Consider the following 17,689-nt stretch of genomic DNA (forward strand, 5'->3'; position numbering starts at 1 on the left):
CGAGCGCGTTCCCGAAGTCGGAATCGGCAAAGGTAAACCCGAACCTTGCTTTTTCATAATTTTCTAGTGCTTAAATAGGATTAAAAATCCATAAAATATTCGTGGTAAGCTTAGAAAATTATGATTCTTCTTGCAATAGCTTAGTAATATTGCTAAGGACCGCGGGGCAAAGTTTTGAAATTTTTAGAGCTGATTTGGGTAGTTTTTGCAAAAATATCAATAATAAGGACTAAATTGAAATTTTGCGTATTGTGATGGATGACTGATTTGATGGGCCCAGGAGGGGCTATGTGATATGATTGAACTGTGGATATATGGATTGTGAATATAGAAGTGTGTTTTGAGCCATTTTGCAGGTTGGGTAGGTCCTAGGTATAGGGGAGACTCTGCCGGATTTTCGGCACGACTTAGGACGTATTGGTCTTTTTCTTTGTTTGTATTGAGTCAAATTTATTAAATGATTGTAATAAAATTGTCAGGTGAGCCGGGACAGCCTTCTTCCTCCGCCCAGCCGCCTCAGTGACCACCGTCAAGTCTGTGAGTAGAATATTAATTTTAATTGTAATTTCGATATTATTATATGTTCAAGCATGCCCATGCATCACTTATATGCATATATTTATGTAGTTAAACTGTTGATGTGCCATGGATGTTGTTGTGGTAATTTGGAGCAGTGTGCGTGCGTTGGCGTGCGTGTGATGTGGTGTGGACTATGGATAGGACGGGGTAGTCACGGCTTGAGTAATTCGCTGAGACCGATCCTTCGAGGGGTAGTCACGGCTTGAGTAATTCGCTGGGACCCTCGATTTGGTTATTAAGTGGAAGTCCGAGCTTGAGTAATTCGCTGGCACCAGGTTGGATTTAAGAGAGCTGTATAGGGGATCAGCTCCCATATGTTATGATTGATACTACAGGGTGTGTGAGTGCTCCAAATTACCTTTTTGATGCTATGATGTGAATTTATTGCTGATGTTGCATTTCATTCTACAGGGTGCATTAGTTTTAGATAGTTATAGGGATTATGGTTAAAATTGATATTTTACTCTCTGAGTCGAACGCTCACTCTGTTCAAAAAATTTCTGAGCCACAGGAGGATATTTCTTTGAGGTTAACCTGCTTTCTCCCTCGCAGGGCACTTATTAATGTTTGTGTAAACTGGTTAAATCTTAGAATTTCCGCATGTGTTAGAAATGTTTATTTGATTTGGGTCTAAATTAAATTATTATTTTGGGACTCAGAAACTTAATATGCTATGCATGTTTGATGGATTGGATGAGGAGCTGAGCTCCCATTTATTTTTATGTTGATGAGTATGTGGAGGGTGAGCTGAGCTCCCCAAATGACTATATATTGTGTTTACAGGTCGGGTGAGTCAAAAACTCCCCGTTGGAAAGTCCATTTTATGGCCGGACTCTGTCCGTTTGTTTTCTTGAAATTGGGCCCAATGGGCCTTAGAATTGGGTAAATGAACAGTTAGGCTTACTACGGGCCTCAGAGGCTTTAGGCTGGCCAGTCTAGTCTTAGTCCGGCCCATAGGTTGGGTCGTGACAGATGTGGTATCAGAGCTTAGGCTCCAGATTCATAGGGAAAAATTATCTAAGTGTTGGGAAGAGTCTACTAGGAGTCACATGCGAAGTATAGGATTCTGTTTCGTCTTTTTCTGTAATTCTTTGTTTCTAAATTCTACGTTATACCTCGGGAAATATAAGATTACCTCAGTTAGTGTCTTGATTTTCGTGGAGTACACAGAAATGTGAAATAGAGTTAGTAGACATGTGAGGTCTATCATGAGGATACGTACTCCAAGAAATGTTATATTTTTGTCAGTATGAGTTTAAATGGTGTGTCCATTTCGTGTAAGGCACGAGTACATAAAAGTGAGTCTTAAAAGTACAGTTGCCCTAGATAAGGATGAGGATACCACTACTGGCAATCATTAGTAGATGACCCAGTCAGAATAAGTTTGTGATAATAGAAGATTCAGGAGAGATAAGAAATTAGGAGACCTAGTCTGTCAGGACGTATCGTAGTAACTATACAATGTTCTCGATGTCTGCTCTGTAGCTGCAGATTCTGATCGACATGAGATTATTGTGTAGAGCTGCGTGCATGCCCATGGTGCTCCCTAATGTGGGTGTTTGAGATGGCTTGTTTTGGTACAGATTATGCGAGCGAGTTCTGTATTTGCAGAGGAGTTGGGAACTCTTAGTTAAGAGTCTCTCGTTCGAAGATTGAAAGGTCACAGTAGGGTGATAACTAGAGTCAGTGACTCGATTACTGACATGAGCTAGAGTTACATCAAGAGTTGCCATCGGACCAGAAGTTTCGGACTAGTTGCAAAGTAAAGGTGACACTTATAGAGTGAGAATAGTATACCTTGTGTGTATCAGTATGGAATAAAGTACAACTCTACTACCTAGAGAAGGTCGAAACTATGAATTGATGATTTATAGAGCTATGATATGATAAAAGAGTCATTAACTTGACATGGTTCTGGCAAGGTGGTAGATGTAGTACCTTGTTGCAGCAAGTTAGGATATAGTCCTATCTTTTCAGAATGGATCGAAGGTTATTACTGATAATGATGACTTATGGAATAGTGTCCCAGATGGGACTGTAGAGTGTGGTAGAGAGTAGTTGGCTCGGGTATCCTGGAGAGGATACAAGTTCCATTATAGGAATCATATATAATCAGATCATGATGGATGTAAATCCTTTGAATTGGATGACAGGTTTGGGTGCCCGGAATCTTAAGTTTTGGCTAGTTGAGTAAACATGGAAAATAATAATAATAATAATAATAATAATAAAATTACTGCAAAATTAGTTCTCGAGGTAGTAAGGGTATTATGTAAGCTAAAGGATAAGAATAGAGATCATACAATAAAAGTATGACTGTAATTTGCTGAGTTCCTTTCTAATTTCAAATTATTCAAAACAATAGTATAATCTAATTATAATAGTGTTAAGAGTAATAAATTAGCGAAGATAAATCACAGAAGGCCAATGGATAAAGAAAGTGCAGAATGAAAGTTTGGACAATTGATTGCAGATGCAATATAATCTAAATGCTAGTGGAAGTACTAGCTAGAGTGGTCAAAGGACCAAATCTGAGTAGCACAGACATATGATAACGCGATAGAGACTCTGAAAGATATAGTTAGCAAGTACTGCTATTATGTTAGGAAAAAGAATGGAACCAGGGATAGAATAGTCAAGTTCTATTTTGGGTAAGACAAAGGAAATAAATGAAAGGACAACCTAAAGAGCGCATAATAAAAGGAACAAAGTTAAGATATAGGATAGGCTAAGTGTTATTCTTGGCAAGGAGAATAACAAGGATGGAAAACCCAAAATGGGACCACATTAGTGAGAAAAGTGATGGAGGTATGGAATACAATAATAATGAGTAAATGTTAGAAGGTGTGCGATGGTATTGCGGACTACCTAAATAGGTAGAGAAAGAGAAGTTAGTAAGCAGTAAGTTGAATAAAAGTCAGTCTAAGGGATCAAATAGGTATGATGAGAGGAAAGAATGATAGATAATGACACATAGGTTTTAGGTTAGACTTTTGAGATAGTGAGAAGGTAGTTAGAGGTTCGTTATGAATGTCGTGCAAACATTTTTAGTGTGATCACAGAATCACTTTGCGGTGGCCTTAATAACGATGAGCAACGATGAGGGTAGAATAAAAAGTGACAAGTATGGATGGTAATAAATCACTAGAAAGTTTAAGGATCAAATTAATGACCATAGATAAGGGTGGAATTAGTGTTTGAAGAATCTATTAGCGAGAGAAATCTTTCAGGATTCAACAAGGGTTAAGGGCACAATATAAACGATGATAGATATGAATCATAGGTCGAGTATAAGTAAAGTTAATAAATTATAAAATATTATGTCAGGAAGGACGATGGTATAGTAAAGGGTTCATGCAGATGATACCTTATAGGTAGAGCACAATTGTGCTAGGAGATGATGAAATTTGAAGAGAAAAACTAAGAAACATAGGTTAAACATTATTATATGGACAATCGGGCGTAGTTGAATATAGAGGATATTTTTCTTTCTTTTCAAGTTTAGCTCGTGTTTTTTATTCCAGAGCGTTATATAAGGAGCAGAGACTGAGGCAAGGAGACCTAGTTATTTGAGATTTTGATAGGCACCAATTCATATACAATTTCCTGATATGAGAATGACAGTAAGTGCATACCTAGTGTTAAGTATGAAAGGACGATCAGAGTAATGACAGGAGTTAAATTGAGTTAGCTACTAAGGCTTGCAACTGTTTTAAACTATGAGCTAGAGGAAATACTAATTGTGGATGAGTTTCAATAGATGAAATTATTGCTAATGGGTAATTTGAGGTTGAAGTTTGGAAAGTTGTGGGCAGTATATGTGATTATATTAAAGAGAATAAACACGTGAAGTATCTTATTTAGAATTAAGGCATGACACACATTTCCCACAGCCGTGTTAGTTCAGGTGGAACTTATAGTTTCTGGAGCTCCTATCCATCCAGGATGAGCAATTTCCTACTAAGGCTGGTAGGGAATGATAATGTTCTGATAGTTAAGTTGGAAAAGGGGTTACAAAAACGAATTTTCTATGGTTAATTATAAGTGTTACAAAAGGTGAAGAATGTGCTGGCAGGAGTAAGCCGTAAGGTTAGAATTTTCGAAGTAATGGAACTAGTAATCAAGATAAGACTAAGAAATAAAAAGAAAGTTAAAGTTGATGATGGGATAGACATCTTTGAAGGAAAAGGTGTAAGGATGAGATAGGACTAAAATTAAGGAATAAGTACAGCAGGTTGAAAAGATACCAACAATACCAAAAATAGGAAAAGGGAAGTGGATAAGATGCAAAGGACAGGAAGAGAGCTTGATAGAGTCAGTTATAATGACGAGGATAAGGAGTGTCTAACCACTGCCCCTGTGTTAACACTACCTATGAGCGGTGAATGATACACCGTGTACTGTGACACCTCTAGAGTTGGCCTAGGGTGTGTTTTGATGCGGAATGGAAAGGTAGTGGCTTATGCTTCAAGGCAGCTGAAGAGGCATGAACAGAACTACCCCACCCATGATTTGGAAATGGCGGCTGTAATCTTTGCACTAAAGATCTGGAGACACTACCTGTATGGTGAAGTGTGTGAGATATACACCGACCACAAGAGTTTGAAGTACATCTTCCAGCAGAGGGATTTAAACTTGAGACAGAGGAGATGGATGGAGCTTCTGAAAGACTATGATTGCACCATCCAGTACCACCCTGGGAAGGCCAATGTTGTGGCAGATGCTTTGAGCAGGAAATCTTCTGGCAGTTTGGCGCACATTTCAGCAGAGAAGAGACCGTTGATTCAGGAAGTACATGAATTGATGGATCAAGGTTTAATCCTAGATCTTTCAGACGAGGGGGTATTGTTGGCTCACTTTTCAGTGAGGCCAGACTTGAGGGACAGAGTTAGAGTTTCCCAGCACAGAGACCAACAATTGATGAAGATTATAGAAAGAGTACAGCAAGGTGAAGGTGGTGAGTTTGGATTTGCCAATGATGGCGCCCTAGTGCAAGGTTCTAGGATATGTGTGCCCGATGTGGACAACCTCAGGAATGAAATCATGCGAGAGGCACACTACACCATGCTGATGTCACCGAGTTCCACCAAGATGTACCATGATGTGAAAGATAGCTATTGGTGGAATGGCATGAAGAGAGACATAACAGACTTTGTGTCCAAGTGCTTGACTTGTCAGAAGGTGAAGTTTGAACACCAGAGACCGTCAGGGAAGCTGCAAGAGCTCCCTATCCCAGAATGGAAGTGGGAAATGATCACTATGGATTTTGTGACTAGGTTGCCTCGTACCACGCGAGGATATGATTCGATATGGGTAATTGTAGACCGCTTGACCAAATCAGCTCACTTCTTACCTGTAAAGACTACATACTCTGTGGCACAGTATGCCCGGCTCTACATTCGAGAAATAGTCAGATTGCATGGAGTTCCAGCTTCCATAATATCTGACAGAGGGCCCCAGTTCACTTCTCGGTTTTGGAGAAAGTTGCAGGAGGCACTTGGCACACAGTTGAACTTCAGATCTGACTTTCCACCCTCGCATGCAGACAGTCCGAAAGGACAATCCAAACACTGGAAGACATGCTTCGCATGAGTGTCTTGGATTTTGGAGGTCAATGGGATGAGCAGCTAGCTTTGGTGGAATTTGCCTACAACAACAGTTACCATTCCAGCATAAGGATGGCACCCTATGAGGCACTATATGGAAGAAAGTGTAGGTCTCCTCTGTGTTGGACGGAAATGGGGGAAGCGAAGGTGCATGATGTAGACCTAGTGCAGTACACTTCAGAGATAGTTCCTTTAATCAGGGAACGACTGAAAACAGCTTTCAGTAGGCAGAAGAGTTATGCAGACCCCAGACGGAGGGATGTAGAGTTTGCAGTGGGCGACTATGTATTCCTGAAGATTTCTCCAATGAAGGGAGTCATGAGATTTGGAAAGAAGGGCAAGTTGGCACCTCGGTATATTGGACCTTTTGAGGTTACTAATAGAGTTGGAGCAGTTTTCTACCGGTTGGAGCTACCACCCAACCTTTCTCACGTTCATCCCGTGTTTCACATCTCCATGCTCAGGAAATACATTCCAGATCCTTCTCATGTACTACAACCAGATGTAATAGAGCTAAAAGAGAACTTGACATTTGAGGAGCAACCTGTAGCCATAGTGGACTACCAAGTGAGACAGCTAAGATCAAAACAGATCCCTATGGTTAAGGTTTTGTGGAGGAGCCAGTCAGTGGAAGAGTGCACCTGGGAGTCAGAACGGGACATGCGTAGCAAGTACCCTTATCTGTTCAATGTGTAATCATGTACTTTATTCTGCCTTGTGTAAAATTCGAGGACGAATTTTCTGTAAGGGGGGAAGAATGTAACACCCCTGATTTTTATATATTATTATTGGGCTTCGTGTAGGTATCCTCAATTCGCGGAAATTCGGCGGTTGTCGGATCGTGAATTTCCGCCATCTGAGACCGATTCGGAAAAGTCTCCGAATTGGACCGAGGTTTTGGCTAGCCCCCCATTGTTAGACGTCCCGAGCGCGTTCCCGAAGTCGGAATCGGCAAAGGTAAACCCGAACCTTGCTTTTTCATAATTTTCTAGTGCTTAAATAAGATTAAAAATCCATAAAATATTCGTGGTAGCTTAGAAAATTATGATTCTTCTTGCAATAGCTTAGTAATATTGCTAAGGACCGCGGGGCAAAGTTTTGGAATTTTTAGAGCTGATTTGGCCAGTTTTTGCAAAAATAATCAATAATAAGGACTAAATTGAAATTTTGCGTATTGTGATGGATGACTGATTTGATGGGCCCAGGAGGGGCTGTGTGATATGATTGAACTGTGGATATATGGATTGTGAATATAGAAGTGTGTTTTGAGCCATTTTGCAGGTTGGGTAGGTCCTAGGTATAGGGGAGACTCTGCCGGATTTTCGGCACAACTTAGGACATATTGGTCTTTTTCTTTGTTTGTATTGAGTCAAATTTATTAAATGATTGTAATAAAATTATCAGGTGAGCCGGGACAGCCTTCTTCCTCCGCCCAGCCGCCTCAATGACCATCGTCAAGTCTGTGAGTAGAATATTAATTTTAATTGTAATTTCGATATTATTATATGTTCAAGCATGCCCATGCATCACTTATATGCATATATTTATGTAGTTAAACTCTAGGCACGATTTATGTTACATTCATAACTGTTGATGTGCCATGGATGTTGTTGTGGTAATTTGGAGCAGTGTGCGTGCGTTGGCGTGCGTGTGATGTGGTGTGGACTATGGATAGGACGGGGTAGTCACGGCTTGAGTAATTCGCTGGGACCCGATCCTTCGAGGGGTAGTCACGGCTTGAGTAATTCGCTGGGACCCTCGATTTGGTTATTAAGTGGAAGTCCGAGCTTGAGTAATTACCGGCACCAGTTGGATTTAAGAGAGTCAGATAGGGGATCGGCTCCCATATGTTATGATTGATACTACAGGTGTGTGAGTGCTCCAAATTACCTTTTTGATGCTATCATGTGAATTTATTGATGATGTTGCATTTCATTATACATGGAGCATTAGTTTTAGATAGTTATAGGGATTATGGTTAAAATTGATATTTTACTCTCTGAGTCGAACGCTCACTCCTGTTCAAAAATTTTTACAGGCCACAGGAGGATATTTCTTTGAGGTTAACCTGCTTTCTCCCTCGCAGGTCAATTATTAATGTTTGTGTAAACTGGTTAAATCTTAGAATTTCCGCATGTGTTAGAAATGTTTATTTGATTTGGGTCTGTAAATTAAATTATTATTTTGGGACCTGTAAACTTAATATGCTATGCATGTTTGATGGATTGGATGAGGGAGCTGAGCTCCCATTTATTTTTATGTTGATGAGTATGTGGAGGGTGAGCTGAGCTCCCCAAATGACTATATATTGTGTTTACAAGTCCGGTGAGTCAAAAACTCCCCGTTGGAAAGTTCATTTTATGGCCGGACTCTGTTCGTTTGTTTTCTTGAAATTGGGCCCAATGGGCCTTAGAATTGGGTAAATGAACAGTTAGGCTTACTACGGGGCTCGGGGGCTTTAGGCTGGCCCAGGTCCTAGTGCCGGTCCGGCCCATAGGTTGGGTCGTGACAATATATAACTAATATGTAATATAGTGAAGAATTAAAACTTTATTTTAATTAAATTAACTAAATAATTTTTATAATTATTGATATATAATAGTCTTATTTAAAAAATGCAAGTTCAATATTTTATATTTTTATAAATTAAAATTGGATATGTTTTTCTTTTTTATTTTTATTTTAAACTATTCTTTTTCCTGCTTTTTTTTCTTCATGGCAGAGCAAATAGCAAATTTCTTTTAGTGTAAACTTTTTTTTAATGAGTACAGCAAATGGCAACACAAAAGAGAATGATAAATGGTAAAAGTGATACGTTACATCACCGAAAGAGTTTATATTTATTATTTTCAATTAATTTTTATTTATCAATAATGGAGGGAAAAAAAAGTTCCTAATAATATAATTCAAAATTTATTAAATATTTATTAATATGATCTGCAAAATATAATTGATCTTAAATTTAATAAAATTAATCACTCTCATTTAATTAAATTTTTATTTTATTTTTTATAATTTTTATATATTAATTTAAGAGAAATTTTTTAATTTTTTTTATTATTATCATTAATTATAAATATAATTATGCAAATTATTTTATTTATATATAAAAAAATAATATTTTTAAATTATTAAAATTTATATAAATATTTTAATAATTTTATTATATATATATATATTAATCATCGAGAAATGTTGTACCAACCCGTGGGAATGCGTGGATAATCATGTTTGTTTCAACTGTAGAAGAGAAACTGATTAAAGGCAGGCTCCGAAGGAAATCATTTGGGTCACGTTAAAGCACAATGGATGTCTGCCTTTGCCTCGCGGCATAGGCACTGTCCAATAAAATGGCTCCACAACTCACATGTTCATTGGTCCACGTATCACTTAATCCCGGCTCGGCGACCTCACAGACGTGTATTATAAAATGAGAAATAACAGGTATGCTCCATCCCTCAGAAAATTTTAATTTTTTTTTAAATTAATATTAAAAACCTTTAAAATTAAATGAATAAAAGAAAATATAACTTCATTATACAGGATTATCTGTATAATTTACGGTAGATATGAATATGATATAAGCAAAGGTATTATTCCTCCAATATTTTAATTCAAACTATATTTATTATTCTTAATTAATATATTTAAAAATATTTTTCTCAATTTTCATTCCCATATAAAGAATATCGCCGAAATTAAAAAACAATGTTTTTGGCAAGGACCATGACAAAAGCGAGTGTCCCAACGGTTGCTTGACAGTTAGTCAAGGAAATCTTTCGGTGGACCCATATCTACAGTTACCATTTTGTACGCCTCCTTTCTACGGCATCGTTTTTGCAGGCCGACAGTCTACTGCTTCAGTAACTGCTGCTACGTGGCACTCTTTATACGTTACCTGTCGGCCTTAGCCCAATTATACCACGCATCGTACGCGCATCCTTCAACAAATCACCTCTCCATCAACCATTCTCTGACCAGTAATTAAAACTGACGTTGATCCATTGGATCCTTTAAAGTAAACCCTGCTTATGCGATTCACTTTAGCTGGCGCTTATAAAGAGCCCTTGCCAAATTTTGCAACGCTGCCAAGTTTTCCACTAAAGTTGTGTCAATGGCAGAGCAGGAATCGAAGAAGCTAGAAGCCAAATCACCGGCGACACCGACTCCGGCACCGGCGGAAGTTAAACAAGGTGCGTCACAAGAGAAAGTTATTGTTCCACCACCTGAAGAATCCATAGCTCTCGCTGTAGTCGATAGTAAGCTCTCTCTCCCTCTCTCATTCTATCTCTCTGAAACTATACGTTGCTATCAGTGCTTATAGGAATTAGCTTTGATATTTTTATTTATTTTTGGATACAGAGAACATTTGGCTATGATCATGTGATCTTCATTTCCTCTGTTTCTTCACAGGACTGCATGAAAATATATAATTTTACTTTTTTTTAATTAAATTATTTTTCCCCTCCTTTTGATTTTCGATGATCCTCTGATCATGATTTTTAGTGGATTTAGACCTGAAATGGCCATTTCTTTCAACGATTTTTTCTTCCCATGAAAAGTAGCATGAATTGTTAATGATCGTTTCACATTCAATCAATTTATTTCCAAGTTTTTCCAATTTAACTGTTTTACAATCTATTTGTTTTTTGTTTGGGAAGAGCCTTGAGCTCTCCCCCTCCCTCTCTCTCTCTCTCTCTCTCTCTCTCTCTCTCTGGTTTTTCAATGGATGAGCTACAAGCAAGGTAATTCTACCACTTCTTGTGAGCCCTCCACATTACTTGATGAATTTAAAAGTTCAAAGCTACTCTTTGAAAAGTTCTTTCCATGACTACTCGTTATTTAGATCGAATTAAATGAACTCTAATAATAATTTATTTTCATTTTATCAGTTTTTTACAAGGAGAATTTTCCTTTCCCATAATGATCTTTGGCTATGAAATTTCCTGATTTTCGCTTTTAAGACATTTGTGAACTACAGATTGCAGGAAATATACTATTTTTGTTTTATAATTGGGGGAAAAAAAGTTGTTTACCATATTCGCCTCTGTTTCTTTGATATTTAACAATACTACGCGGAAAGCTTATTTTACGCTTAAACATCAATATATACATAGAGAAAGAGGGTGGGTACGGTTTGGTTTGAAGTCAGAATCAAATTGTTCCAATTTGAAATTAAAATCAGATCAAAATTGATCAAATTTAAATTAGTTGAAACTAAATTTGAATCAGACCGAAATTAACCAGTTAGATTTTGGATCAAAACATAAAATTTTCCATTTAAGAACAAAATTTCATTTTAAAAATATAATATATTGATTTATAATTCACTTTTGTATTTTATTTTTTAATAATAAAATATTTTTCTTTTTTCATAAAAAAAATCTTATTATTGTATTTAATTAAAACTGAAGTGAATTGAAATTAAAATCAAAATGGGAACTAGAATTAAAATCAAGGGCCAGTTCGGTTTCAATTCCCCAATTCTAGAACCGAAAGCAGAGTGTAGATCCAATCCAATAATTCCCACAGTTTCTCTGTGAAAATAATATGCCTACTTAGAAGAAAGGACTTTATATTTTAGTGGAATTTGTCCCTACTTAGCGTAATGGCATCCAAAGGAGTGTTGGCCCCTACGTTATTCATATCCCAAGTTGGGTAAAGCTTTGATAAAGACATGCAACAATTTCGCTTTCTTTTTTAGAGTTCAATTAAAGACATGTATCATGATTCTTGATTGCTTTATTTTATTTATTTATTTATTTATTTTGACAAAGGAATTTACTTCTATACAAAGTAAAAGAAACAAAGAAAATAATTAGCTAGCAAAAGCCGACAAAATACAATCAGATAGAACTGTAACATATCTGGTGGGAATTCTGGTTGCTTTATCAATTCAAAGTTCCATATCTAACGAAGCTTATTTTTCTTCTTTTAATTCCTTTTATCCCACGTCAGGAGGTCGAAACTCTGTCCTTTATTATTGTTTTAGAAACCTAATTATTCTTTATAAATCATATGCTTATATTGGAAATGAAAAAGAAACTTGGTGCCAACTAACCACATTTCTGTATGCATCGCATCGTTGATAAGGGATATTATTATTTATATAAATTATAGGCTGATTTAATAATTGTATGTTTTACAGAGAATCCAGAATCTGTTCCAAAGAAGATTTCAGGGGGATCCCATGACAGAGGTAAAATCTGTGAATCCTTCTTATATGTTGTTTCCCATCTAAATTAAGTTGGAGATTATGGAGGATGAAATCAAAAGAGTCTTATTTCTTTTATTTAATTTATTCTGTTGGCCAAGTGAGTATATCCAATTTTAATCAATTGCTATTTTGCTGGCATTTTAATTTTGTAAATCATTTGAACACTTGTTTTCGTAAGGACAAATAATACAGTTTCATTGAGATCCAGTGTAGAGCATGATGAAGTTGTTCATTTTCCATGGCATGCCGAAATGTTATGTTCCCTAAGGAGTAACGTATACTCTAATGTTGTGTTTTCCAGACACTGCTCTTGCAGAGGTTGAAAAGGAAAAGAAAAATTCCTTTATCAAGGCATGGGAAGATAGCGAGAAAACTAAAGCAGAGAATAAGTACTTCTCTGATCTATCCTTTTTTTCCCCTTCCCTTTTTCCCCTCGGTTCAGCATCTGATATGTAGCTAAATTACACAAGAAGTAAAAGTGACATCTTAATCATCTAAACATAAACTTGTAATTGAGCAAACTGACTGCTAATTAACACCACATATTGAGCTGTACTTTTTTCTTATATAGTAGAATTTATTACCTGTTATGTTCACTGGTTAACATGGTACAATTTCCTTCTACAATAGCCAAGGCTATCAATAACTCATTCTTTGATGATCAACAGGAAATGAACGATTTCAGGATAATCTTCTCTAACAATGATGTAGAAATAGGCTTCCATTTGACTTCAAAAAATCCTGGTCTTTTAATTATTACATATTAATTTTAATAGTGGAAATTAGCTGTATGTTGACTAGCATGATAATCTGTTCATAGATAGTATTTCTCGTTTTAATTTGCTTGTGTGCAAGTGAGGGGTTTGATTGTTGAAAACTTAGCAACTATGCTGATATTGCTGATCAGGGCTCAGAAAAAGCTCTCCGCTGTTACCGCCTGGGAGAACAGCAAGAAGGCTGCATTGGAAGCCAAGTTGAGAAAGATTGAGGTAACTAACCCCTTGTGATTAAGGTTCTATATCAATGATTCATCTGCTGTTTATTACTCCTATTAGTATGTTAGTTTGTCGAGGAATCAACAATTCATCCTACCCTTACTCTTTCCACCATTCTATGTGATGTGCAACAATTAATGGAAAATGCTTACTGTCTTTGGGAAATTGAAAGGGATAATATTCTGCTTATTATACTTTAACGCTTCAGATTCAACAATAATAACTTGATGAATTGGCAGGAAAAATTGGAGAAGCAAAAGGCAGAATATGCAGAGAATATGAAAAACAAAGTAGCTTTAATTCACAAACAGGCTGAAGAAAAGAGAGCAGTGGTTGAAGCCAAAAGAGGAGAAGGAGTCCTAAAGGCAGAGGAAATGGCTGCAAAATACCGTGCTACTGGGCAAACTCCAAAGAAACTCCTTGGTTGCTTCTAAGGTTGCAAGTTTCGAGCTTGGTCTGAAAGCATTAAATGGAATCAGAGCTATTTCTCTTCATAATTTTTTTTGGTAACTCTTCTGTACACTTCTCTTGTTTATTTCTTTCCTTGTAGTTTGTGTCTTTGCCACTGTAAAATAATCAAACTTCTACTATTGAGCGTGCGCATGTATATAAGTACAATATTTTGTCTATGAGAAAAGAGTTTGATTTTATTTCTTGAAGTTGCTGCTACTGCAAACATTTTGTTATGAGACACACAAATCTAAATCTAGATCACACATACTAATTATATGTGCAACAGCGCATACTTGATAAATTGCTGCTGTGGTCAAATACTGAGAAAGCATCAGAAAATCACTGTAATATCACAACTTGAGTGAACTTTATGGCCTAAAGTAATATAGGGACCAAGACAAAATTCTCATGAACATGAAGCATCTTCCCATGTTGATAATTGTAGTGTTACATAGCACATTTGCGAAACTGAGTCTGAAAAGATTAGGTCCCAAAGAATATATATCTCTTCTCTACAAATATAATTAGCAGGGCTCCAATAAATAAAACTAGGAAATGTTAACATCACCACACCCTCACTGTACTCAGACGAAGAATCAAACCATAACAACTAACTATTTGGCTTTATAAACTTTTGTTTGCTTTTACAATGGCTTCATAGCTTTTAGTACTCAAAAGGGTAGCCCAAAATTCAAGCAAACGAGGCTTCAAATTGCACTGCAAGATCTTGGTCATAACTGCATTACCGAATAAGTGGCATAGCTATCGACATTTCCTTCCAAGAAACTCATGTCATTGTTAATGGGGAAATCCAACAAAAGTTGTAGTGTTGAATCTGAAGAATCCTCCAACTCAATAGAGATTGATGAATCAGACCCAGCATTCAAATCTTCAGCGTAAGATTTGCAGCTCTTGCATTCCATATCTTCATTTTGATTGCTTGCCGTGGTAGAGTAGCCTGCTAAGTTGGGGCTAATATCAACAGTGACAGCTGAAACTGATCCACATTTGGTCGATGAAGATGCCTGAGATGCTGAAGCTGGGCTTTGGCAAGTAGTTTTGTCTGCCCGATTGAATTTTCGAAAAGAATCTCCAACTTCAGAGTTCCACATCCGCAGGAAATAATCATTATCAGTTTTCCCCGGAGTTGGTGGATTGAAGAGTGAGGACTCCATGGAAAGCCGAGCCTCAGCTTCAAGCCTAGCACTCTCCCACTGTGCCATATGGCGAGTAGCGGGGGATGCAGGTGCTTTTATGGCTGGTCCACAAGAGGTAAAGGGCTCATGAGTTTGGGAGTCAAGCCCCATGCAAAGAAGGCGTTTCTTCAGGTGGGTGTTCCACAAGTTCTTTATCTCATTATCAGTTCTGCCTGGTAGTTGAGAGGCAATGGCAGCCCACCTGAATAATATGGAAACATCAAAACTGCACAATGCTCTTATTTATCACATATTAACAATTGATAATAAAAAGATTTCTTCCACTGATCTCATTTAAAATATCAAGAGCAAGAACATTTGAGAGTTGATTCGTTTCACTCAGAAGTTTGCGCAGAAGCATGAATTAAACAGAGCACCAAATGCAGTTAAAAAAATCACTTTGACTGATAATGACCGATTAAAAAAGGGTTAGCAGAAAATGCCACAAATATACTAAAAAAAACGGTGCTAAATTAAAAAGCATATTTAATTAATCAATCAAGAAACTATAATCCAACAAGATTATAAATTTTACTGTTGGTTATAATAGAGAGCCTTGAAGCTTTGTAGATGAAGGTTCCAAGTTCTATATCTCTCTAATAGGTTATGCTCCTGATCTTACAAAAAGAGCTTACCTGTTTCCAAGAATACCATGAAGCTGAATGACAAGTTTCTCTTCTTCAAGAGTAAAGGGACCCCGTTTTATATCTGGCCTAAGATAGTTGGTCCATCTAAGCCTGCAACTCTTGCCACAGCGAAGAAGGCCTGTAAAAAAAGTAGCTAAATCATTATTAATTTACACTTACAGATCTGTTTGTGCAAACAAAGCAATTGAAACACCATTTTGATTTGTGTACATTACCCAAACCCACAAATTTGAAAGCTAAAACCTCAAAAAAGGTTTCAAGCTTGAACCACCAAAATAGGAGAGAAGCACCACCCTTTTACCATATATTCAGTGAAAGGAATATAAATGGCACATAGTATTATCATCCAATTCCTGCCAATCTAGTTGAAACTAATCCAGGATGCATGCTCACACACCACCATTCAGATCAATAAGCAAGATTACTTTGTCAAAGCAAACAATGGTGCTGTAAAGCAGATAATATGCTGGTTCTCCAAGCAACCAAACAAATGGATGCAACTTTAGCTTCCAAAATCTAAAGCAGCGACTAACCAACAGTACCTGCGAGCTTAGGGAGAGAGCGCCAGCTTCCATGCCCATTCTTCTTGATGTAACTGACAAGAATCTCATCTTCTTCAGGTGTCCACGGCCCCTTTTTCAATCCTCTCTTATCACAACAGGGTGTCCGTCCCATCTCTTTTCTTTCACTTCAATTACACTCAGCAAAATCACACCCCAGTTAAAATATATCACTCTTGTCACCAAGGGATGGAAATTAAGGATAAAGAACAGCAAACAACTCTTTTAAAGAGTGAAGAAGCTACAGCTTTGAATGACAAGCGCTGTGAACTGAATCAACAGCTTTAGAGAGAGAGAGAGAGAGAGAGAGACCTTTAAATGCTAGTTTGATCTTATCTAGGGAAATCGAAAGTGGTAATTTATTGTGGGTGGAAGAAAGGACGATGGACGAGCTTCAAGCCGGCAATGCAATAAATTTAGGTTTATTATACTAGTATATATATTTATAAGTGCATGAAAACTACAGGCATTGAGGAGGGTTTATTAATCATCATTGAGCGAAGAAACCAGTACAAACAGTGAAGAGGGATTAATGGGATTTCTTTTTTTTGACGTTTTCCTTTTCACAGAACTGGCAAGAGAGATAAGTGCATCGAAGCTAAAAGCGATAGCATTAATGGCGGATTCTTGTGTACGGAGGGAAATTTATTGGGAAAGAGAAGAGTAATGGCTCGACAATGACCTGCATTTTACGGACTCACCGTGATATGACCCTCCTGTTTTAGTGAAATTAATTATAAAATATAAACGGGAAAGAATGAAGCTGTTACGAGTTCATTAGCAAATAGCAATGGCAACCAGTGGGTTGTCGGGGGGAAGAGATTTTCTTCCTTTTTCTACTCCGCATGACATTTACAGCTTGTTTGGAGTAAGTATTTGAAGGTAAGGGAGTTTTTAAAGTTGGGAGGAAAATTATTTAAAAGAGGTAAGAGTTTTAGAAATTTGAAGTAACCCATTCAATTAGTTGATTGAAAAGATTTTGTTATTTTATATTTTATTATTTTATTTTATTTTATTTTATTTTATAAATTTTTCTCTCGCTTTATTTTTCATTCAAATATATTATTAAAAATAAGATAAAGTTAGGAAAGTAATTAAGTCGAGTTGAGATTAAGAATAATTATCATATTTAAATTTAAATTCACATAAAGATAAATTTAACATATCTTAAATTAATTTTTTAAAATAAATTTGGTTCATCACATTTTGTTTCATACCAACCACACCCAAATCAAAATGGAAGAAACCAAAAGAAAAAACCAAATGATAGATTTTAGAGTTAGGTTTATAGGTTTTGATTTCTATTCCTGTGTTGTCTAGTCGAATTTTTAATTAATTAAATTATTAATCAACTCCAAAAATATTAATAAAATTAAATTAAAATTAAAAAAAATTGAATTTAATCGAAATAAAAATATTCGATTTTTTATTAATTA

At 36.6% G+C, this 17,689-nt stretch overlaps 2 protein-coding genes across 2 annotated transcripts; one reads left to right on the plus strand and one right to left on the minus strand.

Moving 5' to 3' along the window:
* The first annotated feature begins 10,147 nt into the window (after nucleotides 1-10,147).
* On the plus strand, nucleotides 10,148-14,056 carry LOC110669516 (remorin). The gene is made up of 5 exons (XM_021831217.2): nucleotides 10,148-10,444; nucleotides 12,334-12,384; nucleotides 12,704-12,791; nucleotides 13,310-13,391; nucleotides 13,637-14,056. Exons 1-5 carry the CDS (start codon nucleotides 10,300-10,302, stop codon nucleotides 13,829-13,831), a joined length of 561 nt encoding a protein of 186 aa, XP_021686909.1. The 5' UTR covers nucleotides 10,148-10,299; the 3' UTR covers nucleotides 13,832-14,056.
* A 454-nt stretch (nucleotides 14,057-14,510) lies between these two features.
* Nucleotides 14,511-16,932, minus strand: LOC110669515 (transcription factor MYB17). The gene is made up of 3 exons (XM_021831216.2): nucleotides 16,236-16,932; nucleotides 15,682-15,811; nucleotides 14,511-15,248 (listed from the first exon to the last, which is right to left on the minus strand). Exons 1-3 carry the CDS (start codon nucleotides 16,366-16,368, stop codon nucleotides 14,582-14,584), a joined length of 930 nt encoding a protein of 309 aa, XP_021686908.2. The 5' UTR covers nucleotides 16,369-16,932; the 3' UTR covers nucleotides 14,511-14,581.
* Nucleotides 16,933-17,689: the final 757 nt, after the last annotated feature.

This window comes from Hevea brasiliensis, chromosome 2 (genome assembly GCF_030052815.1).
Source record: "Hevea brasiliensis isolate MT/VB/25A 57/8 chromosome 2, ASM3005281v1, whole genome shotgun sequence".
In the NCBI taxonomy this organism is placed as follows: Eukaryota; Viridiplantae; Streptophyta; class Magnoliopsida; order Malpighiales; family Euphorbiaceae; genus Hevea; species Hevea brasiliensis.

What these genes read in the sequence shown, in the direction of transcription:
- LOC110669516 (XM_021831217.2), top strand. Translation starts at nt 10,300, where the DNA reads ATGGCAGAGCAGGAATCGAAGAAGCTAGAAGCCAAATCACCGGCGACA. An exon ending in AAAACTAAAGCAGAGAATAA is followed by an intron (nt 12,792 to 13,309) that starts GTACTTCTCTGA and finishes ATTGCTGATCAG; the next exon opens with GGCTCAGAAAAAGCTCTCCG. An exon ending in CCAAGTTGAGAAAGATTGAG is followed by an intron (nt 13,392 to 13,636) that starts GTAACTAACCCC and finishes ATGAATTGGCAG; the next exon opens with GAAAAATTGGAGAAGCAAAA.
- LOC110669515 (XM_021831216.2), bottom strand. Translation starts at nt 16,368, where the DNA reads ATGGGACGGACACCCTGTTGTGATAAGAGAGGATTGAAAAAGGGGCCG. An exon ending in CTCTCTCCCTAAGCTCGCAG is followed by an intron (nt 15,812 to 16,235) that starts GTACTGTTGGTT and finishes CTTTTTTTACAG; the next exon opens with GCCTTCTTCGCTGTGGCAAG. An exon ending in CATGGTATTCTTGGAAACAG is followed by an intron (nt 15,249 to 15,681) that starts GTAAGCTCTTTT and finishes CATATTATTCAG; the next exon opens with GTGGGCTGCCATTGCCTCTC.